The following is a 17,342-nucleotide window of genomic DNA, read 5'->3' as shown; positions in this document are numbered from 1 at the left end:
ACTTTATTTATCCTGCATTTGATGTATTTTATTACAGAATTTAACACCTGCATAAGTGTAAAGAAATGGCTTTGATTTTTCCACCCTAAATTTTTTATGCCACCCTAAGAACATTTCTCTAGATCCGCCCCTGCTGCTGAGGGTCTCAGAGGTGTTTAACAAATGGATTATTCTGGAAGGGGTGCAGCAGCTCTGTCTGCCAGCAGGGGGAGCATCGCGGCTAAGACTGTTAAAGGTTTCTCACTCAGCCCCTCCTTCCTTCCTTCCTCTCTCAGTGGTCACGCTGTCATTTGTCGCCGGCTCCCGTGCTCTGACAGAAAAACGGTAAAAATGAAGATTTGGACGTCAGAGCACATTTTCAAGTGAGTATTTCTTTTTTCTTGCGGTAGTGTTTTATAAAGTATGGTTGCTAAGTTGGCTATTTCTTCTTATATAATCAGTTTTCGTGGCTCCGTGTGCAGTCTGGGCGAAGCTTGCAGATAAGTTAGATAACACGAAGGCACGCCGCTTTAGTCGAGTTACCCAACGCTTTTAGTTTATATTAGTTGTGTTTAGAAATGACTTTTGACTTCCCACCGCGTTTGATGTTTACAGCTGAAGCCTGTATTTGCTACATGTATTGGTATTTGAAATTAAAGTGCCCTTTACCCGAGTTAACTTTTGTCGTTAGCTTTGTGCTGCTAACATTAAAGCTAATTTTTTCGCCTTGAATACTATGACTGTAATGATGTTTAGGTTTATTGTAACATTTCAGCCTTGGAGGACTGTTTTCAAATGCTTTCCCCGAGCCTTGGTATTTGTTACGGGATAAAGAAAAATTTAATTACCCGCGTGTTTGACATTATCGACGGGGAACGTTACATAACGACCGGTCTGTCGTTTAAACACAATAAACGGTATATAATCAGAGCATTTCTGCTCGTTTTACAGCGACTGATAAATAAAATCAGTCTGGTTGCTTAAACCCTCTACTAGAAGTTTCCAGAGAAAAGCCGTGGGTGCTGCTGCTGTGAGTCTGCGCTGTGCAGAGGGGGCGTTTCTTCTCCCGCCTGTCTGCAAACACAGACGCTATTGTGATTCACCATCAGCGATGTTGTTACATTCAAATGTCCCCATATTTGCAGAAAATAATTTTCTCCTATATTATTACCTCCTAAATTGGGTTGGGAGTTAAGCGGGTCGTCTGCTAACTTGAATGTTTGAGACAAAGCGCTGCATGAATGGATCTGACTGTTCGGAGCCACAAATGCACCACATCTTCTGCTTGCATTGCAAGATACTAAATGCACTAAACCTTTTCTCCAGCCAAACAAGTCAAATCAAGCGATGTCTATTAAATATCTGTTCTAGTTCACTTGTACACTTGTTCTGATGGAGGTAGAGATGCACAATAACGCAACTGGTCCTTTTTGTTGCTTGTAAGATGAGTGAAATACAGGCATGGTGGATTTTTAAGTAGTGTTTACCTTAGTAACCTCAGAATCTAAGATGTTTTTCCACACTGAAGAGCACACTCTCAGCAGCAAGCATTGAGTCATCTTCAGAATGTTAAATTGCCCGTTTCTAACGTTGATATCGATTCAAACAGCCACCCATGGGAGACGGTGACCAAGGCTGCGATGCAGAAGTATCCCAATCCCATGAATCCCAGTGTCTTTGGTGTGGATGTTCTGGACAGAAGTGTGGACACTGAGGGACGGTTACACAGCACCAGACTGCTCAGCACAGAGTGGGGGCTCCCTGCTTTGGCCAAGTCGGTGAGTTAAAAGGATAAGAGAAATGATCGACGTGTTTTGTTCAGACTGGGTAATGTTAAGTTGTTTTTCCTTGTATCATTTCAGAATTGTATTATTTTTTTTATTTTATTGTTTCCTGCAGATGTTTGGGGTCACAAGAACATGCACGTATGTCCAGGAACATTCAGTAGTGGACCCTAAACAGCAGACGTTTGAGCTGCAGTCTACAAACGTGAGTAGGATTGACAAATACTTTTATTATGCTTCATCAATACAGACATGAAAGCCGAATTGTTATGGAAGGATGTAACTGTAACCTGATCTCTGCAGTTGTATTTACTTGTCTAATCAGCATTTCTGTCACTATAGATTTGATGTGGTTGCTATGTGTCACCTTGTGGCAGATGCTGATATAAAAAGACTGATTTCAGGTGTGTTTTGTTCTTACAGATTTCCTTTACCAACCTGGTGTCTGTGGATGAGAAGTTGACATACAAGCCACATCCACAGGACCCAGAAAAGTAAGGGACTCATTTTTATCTTTCTCATCAGTTAAATTGGAGTTAAAAAGCACAACATTAAAAAAAAACCTTTATTATTGCAAAAAGGTTTTGAATGTTTAACTCCAAGATTTTTAAAAACAAAAAACTCTACAAAGAAAAAACTTGTTTCAGCTGTGTTTGTGACTTTTCTATGCTTGCATATTCAGGACAGTACTGACACAGGAGGCTTTGATCAGTGTGAAAGGCGTCAGTCTGAGCAACCACCTCGAGGGTCTCATGGCCAAGACCATATCTGTCAATGCCAGCAAGGTAAAGCTGCCTTTAAAATCCTCCTTAAACTCACCTTGATAATATAGTTACTCTTCTGATTTTAAAATCCTCATCACTGCGCGTTATAATGTGAGGCATTTGTGTCTGTTTTAGGGTCGGGAGGCGATGGAGTGGGTAATCAGACGGTTAAACACAGAAATCGAGGAGCTGACTGCCACTGCTCGCGGTACCATGCGATCCCCCATGGCGGCAGCAGTTGCAGATAAATGATCTGGATCTTCCCGGTTTGTTACTCCACCATCATGAACCGATGGGCTTCTCTGTAATTTTCCCCTCAAAGGGGACCCTCACCTCATCTGCCAACACAGCCTATTAACCACAGCCCCATCCTTCGGCCCTGCGTTTGTTTGTCATGAGATCATTGTTAGTCCTTCCTCAGCAGTCTGCGCCAACAGACTTTTACACCAGTCAGGTAGTGACGAGGAAGCATTGAGCTGATGACGGTTTAAAAACAAAAACAAAACACCACTTAAATCGGACTGCACTTGAAGCTCATATGACTTGGTTTTGTGATATGGAAACTTTTTTTAGAATTGAATTCACAGCGTGCCTCTGAATCATCTCACCAGGTTCTTCCTTTTGTCTCTCACATTTCATCATCGCTTTCAAATCTTCATAAACAAGCAGAGGATGGCTCGATTGGAGCAACTTTAATGTCAACCTTTGGATTGATTGACCATGCCGTGCACAGCAAAGCTGACTGAAATGTCTCAAAACCAAATGCTGCCATGCACACAGACTGTAAAAGAATATGAAAGTAAAGGGGAAACTGTAAGTTACAAACTGCATCAGCTTTCTGTCAGGTGGGTGGATCAGATTCCGTGTACCTTTGGGTGATGTTTTCACCATAGCAGAAACACTTTGAAGAAGTGCAACTTCCCTCAGAACATGGGTTAGACTTTGAGGTCTGATACTGATACTGCATCATAACTGTGTCAGGGGTCACAGGAGAGTGAGAGAAGGTGTTGTAGAGCAATGAAGGCAGCTTAGACTTGTTATTTAACAAACGTCTCAGTGCATTTAAACCAAGTGGAGCAGACTGTTGTTTGTGTTACTAATGCATGACTACTGGTATATATGCTACAGCTGTCAGCACAGTGGACCGGACCTTTTTTTTTTTTTTTTTTTTTTTTTTTTTGGTTCTTTTTCTTCACCCACTTGTGGGTCACTGTGGTCGAGTTTTGCTTCAAGAATACTTGATTTCTGAATTCAGTTTTTTCTTACAGTGATGTGCTGTATAGTTAAGTGTTACAGTATGAGAATGTAAATACTTGAATGTTTAACTTAATTTCAGCATATATACTTTAAGTGGCGGCAAGTCCTCGAAGGGTGCAAATTAAAAAGAAGGAAAAGAAGAGTGGGCACTGAGCAATGTGTCAGGATTCACCAGTGTTTAGTGTGTTGTTGACGCTCACCAGTGTTGTGGTGCAGCCCTGCAGGGTTACGTTCAGGGTCACATTCTGTGCCTACATGAGAAATAGAAATAACCAGTTTTACACCCCAGAACGCTTTATTCTAACTTTATTTGTGGCAAACAAGCTCTGTTTTATTTGATTGTTATTTATTTTGTATTTGTAACATTTACAAAGGCTGAACTGACCAACTAAGAACTGTTGGCTTGTGATGTTGTGCAAATTTGGTGCAGTCCCTCCCCCTCTTTAAATCTTTCTTGTTTGTGTCATAGAGAACTCTCAGGTGCTACATTGTTAACAATGGCTAGTGTCCCTAATAAGTTTTTCAAAGACCACAAGGAGATGAAAGAAATGTTACATCCCTTTTTTTCTTTTCTTTTTTTGTACTTACTATAAAATGTACAAAGCTACAAATAAAGTTTACATGAGAAGGGTTGGTGGTACATCTTAAGCTTTGTACAGTGTTAAAGTGTCCCTTCTTGGATCTCAGCAGCATCACAGGTCTTCCAAGATGCTCCATGGTTAGCTTTCTGTTTCGACAGCATTACATGCATACTTCCAGTTTGACTCATCATTTAAAACAGTAACTGTCTGGTTTTCAGTTTCATCATGTGCAACCCACCTCTTGATCATTTTGTCTAAAACCTGACCCGTCCACACAGTCTCATTTCATGAAATGTGATGTTTTTCTATGGGGTACATTTTGAGAACAGTGGCTGTAAATAGGCTTGTATTGATACTTTGGTGGTGTTACATTCCAAGAATGTGAACGTGGAACAAAATCTAAAGTGTGCACACTGAAATGTTACAAAATAAAGAGATGTCATTGTTTCATGAACATGGTGTTGAGGATTTGTGTCAAAGATTAAATGGTTTTAAATTCTGTTCACTGCTGTCTGACTTTATGAATCAAACACCTCTTTTGGAATTTTCCTTTTAAAGACATTGCCCTCTGGTGGTAGAATAAATAATGCACAGTGTACTGTCACCAGCTACAATAGGATTGTCTATTAGGGTGCTTTTTTTTTTAACTCTATTGGTATACTCAACAGTAGTTCACCTGCTAGTTAATGCAAAAATCCAATCAGCCAACCTCAGGTAACACCTAGATGGATTTACACACGTAGATGGGCTCAAGGTGACCTGCTGAAGCTCAAACTGAGCATCATAATGAAGAAGAAAGGTGATTTAAGTGACTTTAAACAGCGTGGTTGGTGCCGGATGTGTTGATCTGAGTATTTCAGAAACTGCTGATCTGGGATTTTTCTCCACACAACGGTCTATAAGGTTTACAGAGACCGGTCCAAAAAAAGAGTTCAGAGGAGAACGACAGACTGCTTCAAGCTGATTTGGAAGGCAACAGTAACTCAAACCACCGCTTGTTACAACAAAGTATGTAGGAGAGGATCTCTGAATGCACATCAAGGTTTTTATAGTTAACTAAAACTAAACCTAACATAAAAACGAAGAACTGAAAAGAATTAGAAGTATTTTCCTTACTGTTAGTATCTGAGTTTAGTACAAATGTTATTAGAGCTGGACTAATGAGGACACTTTTGGGTGTCTACAAAAGTCAATGAGTTAACTGCTTTAAAGAAATTCTGTGTTTTTATTGTAATATCTGTACTAGTTTTCCTAGAGCTTGCCTCTGACATATGCACTTTGTGTTATAATAATTAAAAAGACCCAAACTAACGCTGAACATTTTTAAACAATAAAAACTAAGGTGAAACAAGAAAATCCTCCCTGGAGGCAAACTGAAGCTAAACTGAACTAAAAACAAAATAATCAAAATGAAATAAAAATAAAAAACTAATTAGAAAATACAAAACTACAATAACTATGACGCACATCGCATTGAACCTTAAAACGGAAAGCTACAGCGGCAGACAAGCACACTGGGTGCATCTCCCGTCAGTGTGCCTCTTCTGATAATGCACCATGCCAAAAAGTCATCTCAGTTGGTTTCTTGAACATGAAAATGAGTTCACTGTACTCAGATGAACTCCACAGACACCAGACCTCTGTCCAGTAACCACAAATCTATTTTTGTTTTTACAGGGAATTGGCACAGCGAACAAATCATGTCAACATGGACCAAAACATCTGAGGAAAGTTTCCAGCACCTCGATGAAGGATTATAAGAGGCAGTTCTGAAAGTAAAAGAGGGTCCATGAGGGTGTGCCTAATAAAGTGACCGGTGAGTGTACGTGTCTATAAAGTCCTCTAAAGTTATGACAGAAGTTGTTTTTAATCCTTTATTCACTCGTCTTCACATCATTATTCTCATCAGAGAATCTAAAAGAAGTTTTAAAAATAGATGTTGTCACTAAGAGAAAAGAAGTCTGGCAGCTCCACTTAGGAAACGTTTCAAAAGTTGCAAATAAGATGTGCAAATTTCAAGCCAAGTTTTTTTTGATTATGTACTTCAAAGCATGATTTTCAATCCAGACATGAGGAGACAGCATTAGGGCTGTTACTACAGATTCATCCATTCACATTCATTTTGATTGGTGGTCGGAGGTTTGATGAGGAACTGTGACGAGGAGCAGCCATGTTTGGTGTTTGTCAGTTGAAGCGTCTCTACGTTAGCGACACCTGCACGTCTGAAGAGATTAATATGAATCCCTGTTTGGGACAAAGACAGTGGTCAGCCCGAAGATGAATTCTGCTCTGAGTTACAGATTCATTCAAAGACCAAAGCATTGTGTGTTCTCCTAAAAGTACCGACCTTCTCCTTCTTCAGAACCGAGTTGACCAGCTGTGCATGTTTTGTCCCGAGGACAAGAAATCCTTCTCCCAGTTTCTCTGTCACAGAAAAAAACAAGTCAGGAAAGGAGCAACACTGTTTCCACACAGCGAGCCTCCCCCTTTGTTAGATTGAAGAGAAGGGGAAGTACTTCGTATCTGCCCTGCGTCGCTCTAGTTTACGGAAACTGCTTGACATAATACACATTGTTTTTTAGATAAATGTCATGAAGAAGTGGAAGTAGCACAAAGTGGCAAAAATGAAGTATCTAAGACTCACGGTTCACTCTAATCAGTACAATTTCCCCCCCCTTCCTCGCCAGGAATTCAAGAGAGTCAGTCTGCAAAGAGAAAAACACGCTGTTGACCTGTGACCAACAGAAAATCTGCTGTTTTTACTTGTTTATTTAATTTTGGGGACATTTACCTTGAAAGTCCCCACTTCACTCGACGCAAGGGTCAGCGTCAGACTGGAAGAAAACAGTGTCATTATTTTTAGAATGAAGTTTAAGAAGTTGAGCTCAGTTTTGCAGTTTAACACTTGCTTATGCTTACTTATCCATCTTCACAGAGCCTTTCAGTTTTCCGTCATCGATCCACAATTCGCTACTGAATTTGGAGTCCTGGAACCAAAAAAAAGGATTATATTTCAGTAGCAACAAATGTTAATTTCTGTTACCATTAATCTGTCATATTTTGTAGTCGATCAGTGCTGCTAAAAAAATGTCAGAAATCGTAAAGAATGCATGCTGCAGTTTAAGTTGGTCCAAACTTTGATATCAACCCTAAAGATAATATAGTGAGTACAGCGAAGGTCCAACAAACAAAAGTACTCACAACATTGATGGTGAACACCGGGATCTGGGTACCATTGGGTAGGATGACGGAGGCCTTCGCAACAGCCTTGATGGTGACGTTAACGGCATCAGGCTGGATGGAAAACTTTGGAGCCTCTTGGGCATAAACCAGAACACTCATCAGCATATCTGGATACATCTCGGCAAGCTGCAAAGTGAACAAGTAACAAGTGTAAACACTTTATTCTTGACTGTATCGAACTTAAAGAGAAAGTAGTATAAATTAAGCAAACTACTGCTAAGTAAGTGAGGTAACGGAGTCCTGATGAAACCAAATGAGTCCCAGATGAAGATAAAGACACAAAGCTAATCATATGAACTGAATTAAAGTGGGTTTTTTTTAATACGTGCAAAGACAAAACACACAAGAGGCCACAGAGTGTTTCATCGACTTCTCCCGGAGGTCATACTAGAAAAGGGATGTTTACCTAAGTACTTGAGACAGGCATGGAAGACATACTTCCTCTCTTAGCCCATTTATAAAATACTTTCACTTCCACGATAGCAAAACTTAGCTGTCTTGATTTTTTAAATAGTTTTTGTGACTAGTTATCGGCATAGTGTGTGTTTGTTTTTCAAGCTGGTTGGTTTTATCATGCTTGTCATTTTGTATGCAAAGATATTTTAACATATCTGTTAAAACATCTTTACATACAAGCTTCTGAATGAATGACAAATGTAACGTGATCGTTGGTGTTAGACGGATCGGTCTGAGGATTTCATAAACTGCTGATCTGCAGGGATTTTCCAGCGTAACCATGTCGAGGGTTTACGTGAATGAGGTGAAAAAATGGTCGGAAAAAGAGGAAATATCCAGTGAACAGAGAACAGTGAACTGTCCTCACAGTCACCCAACAGAACTGTTGGGTTTAACACTTAAACCCCGCTGACTCAGAGACCAATCACTTGTGTACAAAAGCAAGACCACAGCGCTTTCTGTCTTTTACTTGCTGCAAGGGGAGATCTTCTCTGATCTGATCTTAGCCCAACTCCAACTCCCGCCTTCCTTCGCAGCTAAAACACTCATATGTGAACATGCGTCGTGTGTGTCTGCAACAGTGAACATGTGATGTGTGTGTGAATGTGTGTGTGTGTCTGTGAGCATGTCAGTGATATGTGAGTGTAGGTGACACACAAAATTAACTCTATACATTTTAATTTTATTTTAGTTGGGTTTAAAAATGTTTACAAAATTAGCTTATAGGTTTTTTTTATGTTAGCCTAGTAAAATCTTTTTCTAGCTTTAATTTTTCATTTAGTTTTATTTAACCATATCAACCTTGGTCAGGGTGCTTTGAAAACATTAAACGTGAAAACGAATTGAAAAATAAATCTGAGAGAATGCAATGATGTTTGAAGTATCGCTGTTTTGCAGGGTGAACATCATCATGTAGTGTTTCTGGGATTACTTTTCAGTGTTGCCAAATGTAACCCTGACACAAACAGACTTACCTTTGGAATGAATTTTCCCAATGAGGTGGTATTCAAGTGCACTGGAGATATCGCAGGGATCTGAGAGGATAAAATAACGTCTGTTAACCACACACTTCACCTCAAACTTGAACTGTTTTGCTTTTAACTGTCTTTTATTTTTAGTATGTGTGTTCACTTACCATGCTGTCATTGATGAGGAGCTGAAGCAATTTAGCTGAGAAGTATGCATAGGAGGCAGAGTTCAGAGTGAAATCAGACATGCCCACTGACAGCATGTAGCTCGGCTTGTCCGGCATGGTGAAAGGCTGGGCCTCAAAGGGAGGCTCGACCGGAGCTTTGATATTGTAAAACTCCCCCTTTAATAAAAAAAATTGATCAAATAAAACTAAATATCATTATTTTGAAATTCTTATTCCTTTCTCAATGTTTTTTCATAAGCTTTCATTATAAAATATAGTTGCATATGTTGGCTTGTAGATGGACTGTTATGAGAAGCCCGGGACATTAACATAGAAACTGGAAAATGTGTATCCTTACCTTAAGGCCCACATTCATACTTGAAGCACCGATGATAGGGATGTCAGTGAGAGGAAGGGCAAGAGAGAGAACTTCATTCACATCGACTGAAACTGAGCAGAGTGAGAAAAAAGCATTATTCCTTTATACATTTAAAATGCTGTTATTTTATTATTCTGTTCACTAATTTGTGGCCCACGGTTTTCCTCTTTGTAATTAGGAGCTGCAGTACCGTTCATGACATGCAGGAGGTTCTCAAAGCTTTCAATGTTTTCTTCCACACCGGGACACAGCTAGGGAGAAAACACAGCAAAGTCCTGGAGTTTTAACAGCACATTTCAGTGAACATTATGTGACGATCATACAGAAAAGCTCAAGCATCCACTAACACATGCGATGAAGCTGTAGAGAAGCACTCACTCTTTTCTGTATTTCATCTCTGATCCGTCCCTTGAAGTGTTCCACAAACGGTTGGAAGATGAAACTGTTCACAAATAGAAAGCCAAGGTTTACATCATACATGAAATCCCCACCACCTCCCCGTGTCTCCCTCTTTCTGCTCTACTGTACCTTGCTCCACCATGAAATTCTATGTCCACATCTCCAACCTGAGCGTCACAGCTGATGCTGCTGACAGACAGATGCCCGTCAGCTTCTTTCCCCAGCTGCACCACAGAGGTCACATCTACGTTAAATATAGCCATATCAAACGTCCCGCCATCGTTTCTGGATATACAAAATACAAACACAGTGCATTGTTGGTGCTGGTGAACACTTATTCACACAACATCTGCTTTCAAAGGCGCTGAAACATCTGTCACTTGTGCATATGTGGCGTATCTTACAACAGGCATCTGATAGAGTTTACAAATTAGGTCTCATGTTTAATATAGATGTGAAATGTTCCCTCTTTACTTCTCTGCTTAGAGAACATTCAAATGTGTTACATGGAAACTAAGTTTGGAAAAGCATCAGTAGATTAAAGCTGTAATTAATATTTGGGTTTAGCGCTGTAAGTTACTCTAACCCCCTGTTGTTAGATGATAAAACAGAAAATATCACAGGTTTTGTAAACCGCTTAAAATACAGGTGATAAGCTTTCAGGTTTAACATAACTCAGATGCCAGCTGTGTTAGAAAAGGCGAGCGGAACCTCACCTCGCCAGAGACTATCTTTAAAAACACACTATAGCTTCAAACACTTACTATCACTATCACTAACACTTCCTCATTTATACTTCACGTCTGCTTCTGTACATTACAGATTTAAATCACACTATAGTCAGTGGTTTTAAAAAAAAAAAAGGATGTGTTAAAAGGGATGATCAGATTGTCTCACGTGTTTTATTTTTTTTGTTTTTTGGATGATGATTTGTTTTGTACCCAAATGGAACATGTTAAGAAATTACACCCTATAATCCTACTGTACAAAAGCTTGTATTTTACACGTAGAAAACTCACATTAAGCCAAAATGTGTTCTCCAACCGCCTGTTATTGCAATAGAGAGGTCTGAGATGGTTGTCTTGAATCCTGGGGGATTCTGAAGGAACTCGACAGAAGGCTCTGGTAAGTCACATTTTACTATGGTGATGCTAGAACGCAAAGGGAGAGCAGAGACAAACCAGAGGTTACAAAGCTGAGGAATATCAGTCATGTGAGTGAAATAAAGACTCCTGCTGGCTAACATGCATGTGCTGAAATTTTCATAACAAATGCTGATTCCTTCTATAGAGGATATTTTAGATTCTTAGATTTTGTACTTGTAGAACATGGAATGCAATCCTACCCTGTTAGAGTGTAGTCAACGTCCCCGAATACAATGTGAACACTTCCGGTGATGTCAGGGAAAGTGATTGTACTCAACCTTTCCTGAATCCAGTCTGCAGCTGCATGCTTCCCTGGGACAAACAGCACTTGCATAAAATTTCAGTTGTTGTGAATAAAACGGATCATTTATTAACAGACTTGTGTTTACACAACCTTAACAGCTAAGTGAAAACAAGCGCCGATCCAACATGTCCTTACCGTACTGAAGCCCCTTGTTGGTCAGGACAACTTGCACTGCAGGATTTTCTCCACAAACGCAGGAGAGGAGGCTGAGCACTACTGTCACAGATAGAAGCATTTTCCTCTGCCGTTTGTGGTGCAAACAAACAGTGCTGCTGTCAAAGACATTTACATTTTGGTGTGGGAAAGTAAACTCTTAACTCAAACGTGCACAGCAAACCTGTTGAGATAAATCACACAGGTATCATACCTGAAATGCGGGATGAACTTGCCAAATTCAGCTCTTCAGAGTTGCTCAGCATGTGCAAACATGTCGCCTCAGCCTCTCCGTGCTGTTTTTCTTCTTTAATTTCCTGTGTCACTGAGAAGTGAAACTCACAGACATCTAACAATACCCCGGGCCCCTCCTGCAGTCGTTCTCTGTTTATGTCGGTGTGACAAAGAGGAAGCAGTTGTTTGATTCTGCCCTGTCTGCATTGAACACATGGGTGGTATCACTTCTAAGAAAACCAATTTAGTTAAGCCAAATAGGACTGATGAGCAGAAAGAAAATTTCCCCTCCGTCTGCACTGGAAGCACAGCAGCCATAACCAGTAATTTTTGGAGGTAGATTAAAAGTATTCTTTAAAAAAAAAAGTCACTGTACCAACATCCTCATTCTCAGAATAAATGCAAATCATAGCTGTATGCTTATAAAAGGAAGTGAAATTTATCTGTTTACTTTTAGATTATTTAACTTTTTTAAAAGTTAAACAGCAATTGTGCTCAGATTGATCACATCTACAATAGGATTAATAACAAATGTGCTATGTTTTCCCACTGTTTGCCACTTGAAGTTTTATAGGTTTATGCTGTCTGTCATGAACTGATTATACTGGAAAATGTAGAAATGTACCTCCACCCCACTTTCAGTGCCTCCACTTCACATTGTGAAAAGGCGAAGTGGCAACAACTTATTCTTAATGAGGAAGTTTAGCAGAGGTTAAGCTAAATAAAGAAGAGAAAAGGTAAGAAAAGATTGAAATCACCAGCCATAAAATATCTCATTTATTTATCTCTTGATTCAACAAATACTCTTTTGTCTCACATACCATGATTAGTTCCATTAATTCACAACTGACAAGTTCAATAGGAACAGAATATTATCAGACATTTTTTTTTTGTTCTCCATATATAACACAGTTAGGACCCACTTGCTTGCACTTGAATTCACGTCATCCAGAATGACACTTGAAACACCAAGAAAACAAACAGCAAGGACTACTATAGGCATAAAAATGAAAAGAAACAACAAAAAAAGAAACACAAAACCAAAAACCGACTGGAAAAAAAAATCATTCTGTTCAAACCACTACACACAAGTTATTCATGGTTTATGGTGCACCATCTGATCGGATGGGTGCTTTAGTCTTGTATTTTCTCTGAAGTGGGGGGATACTGATATCTAGCAGTTCAACAAACCAGCAAGAACATAATCACTCCATTGTTTTTCCACATATTTCATTCCCCAGATATAAACACTACACGCACACAGTTAGACCCGTGTCGGGCTTTTTAACTGGATCTTTGCATGAAGACTGACACTTGACAGGCTTTTTAAAATGCCTGCATATTCATTCACCCCCTATCATGCAGGAGGTTGTGTTCCTCTGTCCAGTTAAAGAAACACGTTTTCTGGAATGAGTAGACTACTTTACACTATGACTGTAGAGTTTATTATTGCACATTATCACGAAGGCAAAAATAATAAAATAAAAAAAGATGTACATTTCACACAAATAATCCTCCTCAAGTGATTATGCCAAGTCCTCAGTGCGGTGTTTTCGTCAGGAGTGCGTTATTTTAGGACAATTGCCCTTCACAGGCCCTCTCTGAAGTTCTCAGTCGTGGATGTCATACCTGTACGCCTCTATGAGACCTTCAATGGAATGGATGAAGCCAGATATGGCACATATGCCCCCAATGATGAAAATGGAAACGTCGAAGAAGACGTGGTGCCACAGGAGGTTTCTCCATTGGAGCTTTAGGTGGAAGAGGCTTGGCAAGAGGAAGCACAGGCCAGCACCGGTGAGGCTCCCAGTTAAGCCCATAAGAAGGGCGAAATGGGGGACAAAGACAGCCATAAGCAAGGTAAAGACCACCAGGGCGACTCTGAGGCCCAGGCCCCATGATTTCAACTGCCCTCCGGGGCCGTAGCAGTCTGGAAAGAGGGCTCTCCCGCCATCCTGGAACAAAGATTTCTCTAGAACTTCAACTGCGGCGAAGAACGGCAGAGGGTAAGAAAGCAACGCCTTGGAGACGAGGAAGAGATTCACCACAGCCCGGATCGTTGAAGGCAGGTTATCCGTAATGACCTCTTTGGTGGCATCTGCCCATGTCAAGTAGGCCACCAGGGCGAAGAGGCCCTTGAGGACGCAGGCCGCAATGTGAGTCCAGTCCATCATGCAGTGGAACTCACTGGGCTTCTGCATGTTTCCCTCCAGCGATGGGAGGAAGATCTGGGAGGTGTAGCTGAACACGATGATGCCGATGGAAATGGGGAATTTTTTCACATCGATGTAAAACTTGACCTTCTCCCAGGCCCACTCTCGAGCCCTGGAGAGGCAGTAGGCAATCACCAGGATGTTGATGACGAAGTGGGCCAGCGTGCAGAGCAAGCTGAACTTGGACACGGCCTTGAGGTTCTTCAGGAACGCGCATGGCAGGAGCGCGGCCGTGGCCACCACAGACCAGGCTTTCTGTGAAACCGGAAACCCCGGGAAGCTGTTGTACATCAGGTTTCCGCTGACCACCACGTAAAGAATGCACGTCATGACCAGCTCGATGATCTGAGCCACGTTCACGACGTGGCCGCCCAGGGCCGGGAAGCGGGGCGCGCAGCAGGCGTTCGCGATGTCCACGTAAGAGTCCCTCACGCGCACTTTAATGCCGTCCTCGTTCTCTTCGTACAGACACGCGATGAGGATTTTACCAGTGTAGCAGCACACCACAGCCGCGAAGATGATTAGGAAGAGGCCGAGGTAGCCGCCGTGGAGGATGGCGTACGGCAGGCCGAGGACAAACATGCCCTGCGGAAAGAGAAGCGCAGTTAAGTGGTAATGGACGAGACCCACATCGCAGTGACAGGCCGAGCTAACCCAGGCATGCAAGGACCAGCTCGTCTTATATAATAACAGCCTAAATTTATATTTAAAAATAACGCAACAGGAAAAATTGTCACCACGGATTATTTTAAATTAAACTGCAATAATATGTCCGATACCTGATCTGTACTAAATAATAGATCGAATTAAAGCGTTTAAGGAAAATTCCAAAACGAATTTTCAAATTCATTTGATTGAGCTTTTTAATTTGATGGAGGCTCTGATAAGCACGTGGGTGCTATTCAGCCTCCAGGCTATCAAAGTCAAGCAGATCCCGCCTGCAGCTCCACTGATAAAAAGATTTGAATAAATACATTTTAAGACCCACTCACTGCAACGGATTTACGCTCAAACCAATTCGAGGTGAAGCCAAAGCTTGGATCTAACTGATAAAATGTAGCTTAACGGGCCCTTTACATTTGAAACCTTTTATAGTTTCATCGCACAAAATTAAAGGTGACTAACTCTAATTTTGGCTTGTGTGGAATTATTTGCATCCCATGAGCATCATCCTATTTTCCAGCTTAAATATTAAATGTGAAAATATGAAGTCTTCAAGGTGACTTTATGTGCGGTTGCAGGCCTAATATGGCCGTGCAGCACATGGTACTTTTGCACTCACGCGTGCAGGATGACAGTAATCATGGCCTACCTGAATGGCGTTGGTGACGTTCCAGCCAGCTTCCCATGACGTGATTTTTGGCTTGTCTTCTTCCAGAGAGCCTGCTGTCTTCAGGGACGAGGGCCTCGGCCCGGTGCCGTCTCTCTGGTAGTGGCTGTCTCCCTCCAGCTCCCCATCTCCCTCCATCTGCCCCCCTTCTTCTTCTCCTTGAAGGACATCCATCTGCATACCTTGCCTGTAGTCATAATCCAAGTCGTCGCACTCCGCGAAACCCAAACCCTCCTCGTCCGTGGCGGCCTGGAAGCCCAGTCTGGCGAACACCCCACTGACCTTGGCCTGAGATTTGTTGGACACCGTGTGGGCCGCATTGGTCAGTTTGTTGGTGAGCTTGTGTCGGATTAGGTGAGCCATCTCTTTCCGAAAGAAAATCCGTTCTACAGTTAAATAGGACGCGTAAAAAGCGCAGATTCAGGTGTATGCAGGGCAATTTCTTTGATTGTTTTACCTTTTTTACCCGCTACAGTGAAACCATGCCTGTTGCCTCTTCGATGTGACTGCAAAATAAACTAACCAGCATTCTAACGGCTGCCTAACCGATTTACTCAAAGCTTAAAAAATATCCTCAGCTGCTTTTCTTGGCTTGTTTATCCATATTACCTCCCTTAATAAAAACACTCCTTGGCATCTGCCTCCACGAAGAAGCGCCTGAGATCAGACACAAAACGAAAAAATATTTCCATTCGTCGTTAAAAATGTCAATTTTGCATTTTTTCCTCCCCACATACACAAAGCAATCCTCTCAGTTTGGAGTCTTGTAGGCGACAACGTGAGCGCAGGAATCTCCGCATCACCCAGAGAGGGAGAGAGGGAGCGAGAGGGGCGTGCACGTGTCCGCACAGAGTGCCAGTGTAAGGCTCGCGCGCAGCGGAACCGTCACGGGTGGCGTGGAGAGACATAGATAGAGAGAGATCTCATCTGGGGTTGACCGACCGAACGATCACGAAAATAAAAGCGTTCAGGCCATTTAAATACATCAGTGTCACAGAAGTGCGTCTGACATCACGCATGAATGAAAACACCAGACATTTCACCTGCTCATCCTGTCAACAGGTCCACGGACACCGATACCAACAAACGGCGGGTGTGATGTGATGAAACAAACCTCCACCCTTTATCCAAACCTGCTGCTGTGTGGCTGTGTAAAAATAACTGAACTGGAAAGGCTATTTTTGAGTTTCCGAGTGCTCGTCTGGACGTCTGGAATACCTCAAATACGCCGATATGACAAATAAACAATGTCGTCTACAAAGGCGTGAATAATCGCGATATTCTTCTTTAAAAAGGAAAATTAAATAAAAAAAATTCTCTTCCAACACTTGAAATCTATCCTAATTTTGTGAAATGAAGCACGATGACTGCGCCATATCTCGCTATATCAATCGACACAGCGCACAGCGAATTTTCTCTGTTTTCTGTAAAAGACAAAAGGCCCCAGCGTGCCACCTTTAAAATTTTTTATGTTCCTACATAAAACATGTTTTGTTAACAACAAAAAATATCGATGAATATTACACATTTCCATGTGTAATATTTTATGTAATGAAAACAGAAGAGGTGAGAGAAACGAAGCATGTTAATTTGAGGCAAATATTGAAATGAGTCAAACTTAAATTTATCTCAGGGTTTATTTGTGTGTTACGTGCACGCAAACAGCAACAGACTTTGCGTTTCCTGCCAGCAGCTACTCCAGATGAGCGTGATCAGCAGGTTGGGGGAAGGATGCAACTCGTTGCGCATCCTGCTGCAGGCCAGTTGCTGAATGCGCACCACGGACAGTTCCGAGGACAGCTCCGCGGACAGCTCCACAGTCACACAGAAAATATGTACCAAAGAAGCAGTCGTTAAAATGCAACACAACACGGGCAACATCGAATCTATACAATAATTATTTTCTCTCGTTGAGCTGCTTTCATCTAAAGACGAGATTGAAAATCTCAGTTTAAGGGAATATTTCTTCTCCACCTCAGATGTGAT

The 17,342-nt window shown here is 41.5% G+C and overlaps 3 protein-coding genes across 5 annotated transcripts; 1 reads left to right on the top strand and 2 right to left on the bottom strand.

Annotated features, from left to right (window-relative positions):
- Window positions 1-230: 230 nt before the first annotated feature.
- On the top strand, window positions 231-4,866 carry LOC101482326 (PRELI domain containing protein 3B). Its single transcript, XM_004554056.5, has 6 exons — window positions 231-362; window positions 1,589-1,757; window positions 1,879-1,968; window positions 2,187-2,257; window positions 2,446-2,548; window positions 2,663-4,866. The coding sequence occupies exons 1-6, from the start codon at window positions 331-333 to the stop codon at window positions 2,777-2,779; spliced, it is 582 nt and encodes a 193-aa protein (XP_004554113.2). The 5' UTR covers window positions 231-330; the 3' UTR covers window positions 2,780-4,866.
- A 1,359-nt stretch (window positions 4,867-6,225) lies between these two features.
- Window positions 6,226-11,916, bottom strand: bpifcl (BPI fold containing family C, like). 3 transcript variants are annotated; one of them, XM_012919877.4, is made up of 16 exons: window positions 11,794-11,916; window positions 11,562-11,698; window positions 11,323-11,434; window positions 10,997-11,128; window positions 10,107-10,262; window positions 9,957-10,020; window positions 9,769-9,829; window positions 9,558-9,649; window positions 9,200-9,376; window positions 9,039-9,098; window positions 7,567-7,734; window positions 7,285-7,352; window positions 7,157-7,199; window positions 7,010-7,070; window positions 6,713-6,789; window positions 6,226-6,609 (listed from the first exon to the last, which is right to left on the bottom strand). In XM_012919877.4, the coding sequence occupies exons 2-16, from the start codon at window positions 11,659-11,661 to the stop codon at window positions 6,565-6,567; spliced, it is 1,416 nt and encodes a 471-aa protein (XP_012775331.1). In that variant the 5' UTR covers window positions 11,662-11,698; window positions 11,794-11,916; the 3' UTR covers window positions 6,226-6,564. The 3 variants fall into 3 exon arrangements, with proteins under 3 accessions (XP_012775331.1, XP_012775330.1, XP_012775332.1); XM_012919876.4 differs by having other exon boundaries at window positions 11,562-11,695; window positions 11,794-11,902; XM_012919878.5 differs by having other exon boundaries at window positions 11,562-11,667; window positions 11,794-11,902.
- Window positions 11,917-12,575: 659 nt separating this feature from the next.
- Window positions 12,576-16,346, bottom strand: LOC101482923 (vesicular inhibitory amino acid transporter). Its single transcript, XM_004554057.5, has 2 exons — window positions 15,339-16,346; window positions 12,576-14,611 (listed from the first exon to the last, which is right to left on the bottom strand). The coding sequence occupies exons 1-2, from the start codon at window positions 15,717-15,719 to the stop codon at window positions 13,424-13,426; spliced, it is 1,569 nt and encodes a 522-aa protein (XP_004554114.1). The 5' UTR covers window positions 15,720-16,346; the 3' UTR covers window positions 12,576-13,423.
- Between the last annotated feature and the right edge of the window lie 996 nt (window positions 16,347-17,342).

The sequence above is a fragment of the Maylandia zebra genome, linkage group LG20 (assembly GCF_041146795.1).
Source record: "Maylandia zebra isolate NMK-2024a linkage group LG20, Mzebra_GT3a, whole genome shotgun sequence".
NCBI lineage: Eukaryota > Metazoa > Chordata > Actinopteri > Cichliformes > Cichlidae > Maylandia > Maylandia zebra.
This window is presented reverse-complemented; position numbering and strand designations above follow the sequence as displayed.

Coding starts and splice junctions, on each gene's coding strand:
- LOC101482326 (XM_004554056.5), top strand. CDS start 331: ATGAAGATTTGGACGTCAGAGCACATTTTCAA. Junction 1,758..1,878: donor TCCCTGCTTTGGCCAAGTCG/GTGAGTTAAAAG, acceptor TGTTTCCTGCAG/ATGTTTGGGGTCACAAGAAC. Junction 1,969..2,186: donor TTGAGCTGCAGTCTACAAAC/GTGAGTAGGATT, acceptor TTGTTCTTACAG/ATTTCCTTTACCAACCTGGT.
- bpifcl (XM_012919877.4), bottom strand. CDS start 11,661: ATGCTTCTATCTGTGACAGTAGTGCTCAGCCTCCTCTCCTGCGTTTGT. Junction 10,021..10,106: donor GAATTTCATGGTGGAGCAAG/GTACAGTAGAGC, acceptor ATTTGTGAACAG/TTTCATCTTCCAACCGTTTG. Junction 7,735..9,038: donor TGGGAAAATTCATTCCAAAG/GTAAGTCTGTTT, acceptor TTCACTTTGCAG/CTTGCCGAGATGTATCCAGA.
- LOC101482923 (XM_004554057.5), bottom strand. CDS start 15,719: ATGGCTCACCTAATCCGACACAAGCTCACCAACAAACTGACCAATGCG. Junction 14,612..15,338: donor ACGTCACCAACGCCATTCAG/GTAGGCCATGAT, acceptor CTCTTTCCGCAG/GGCATGTTTGTCCTCGGCCT.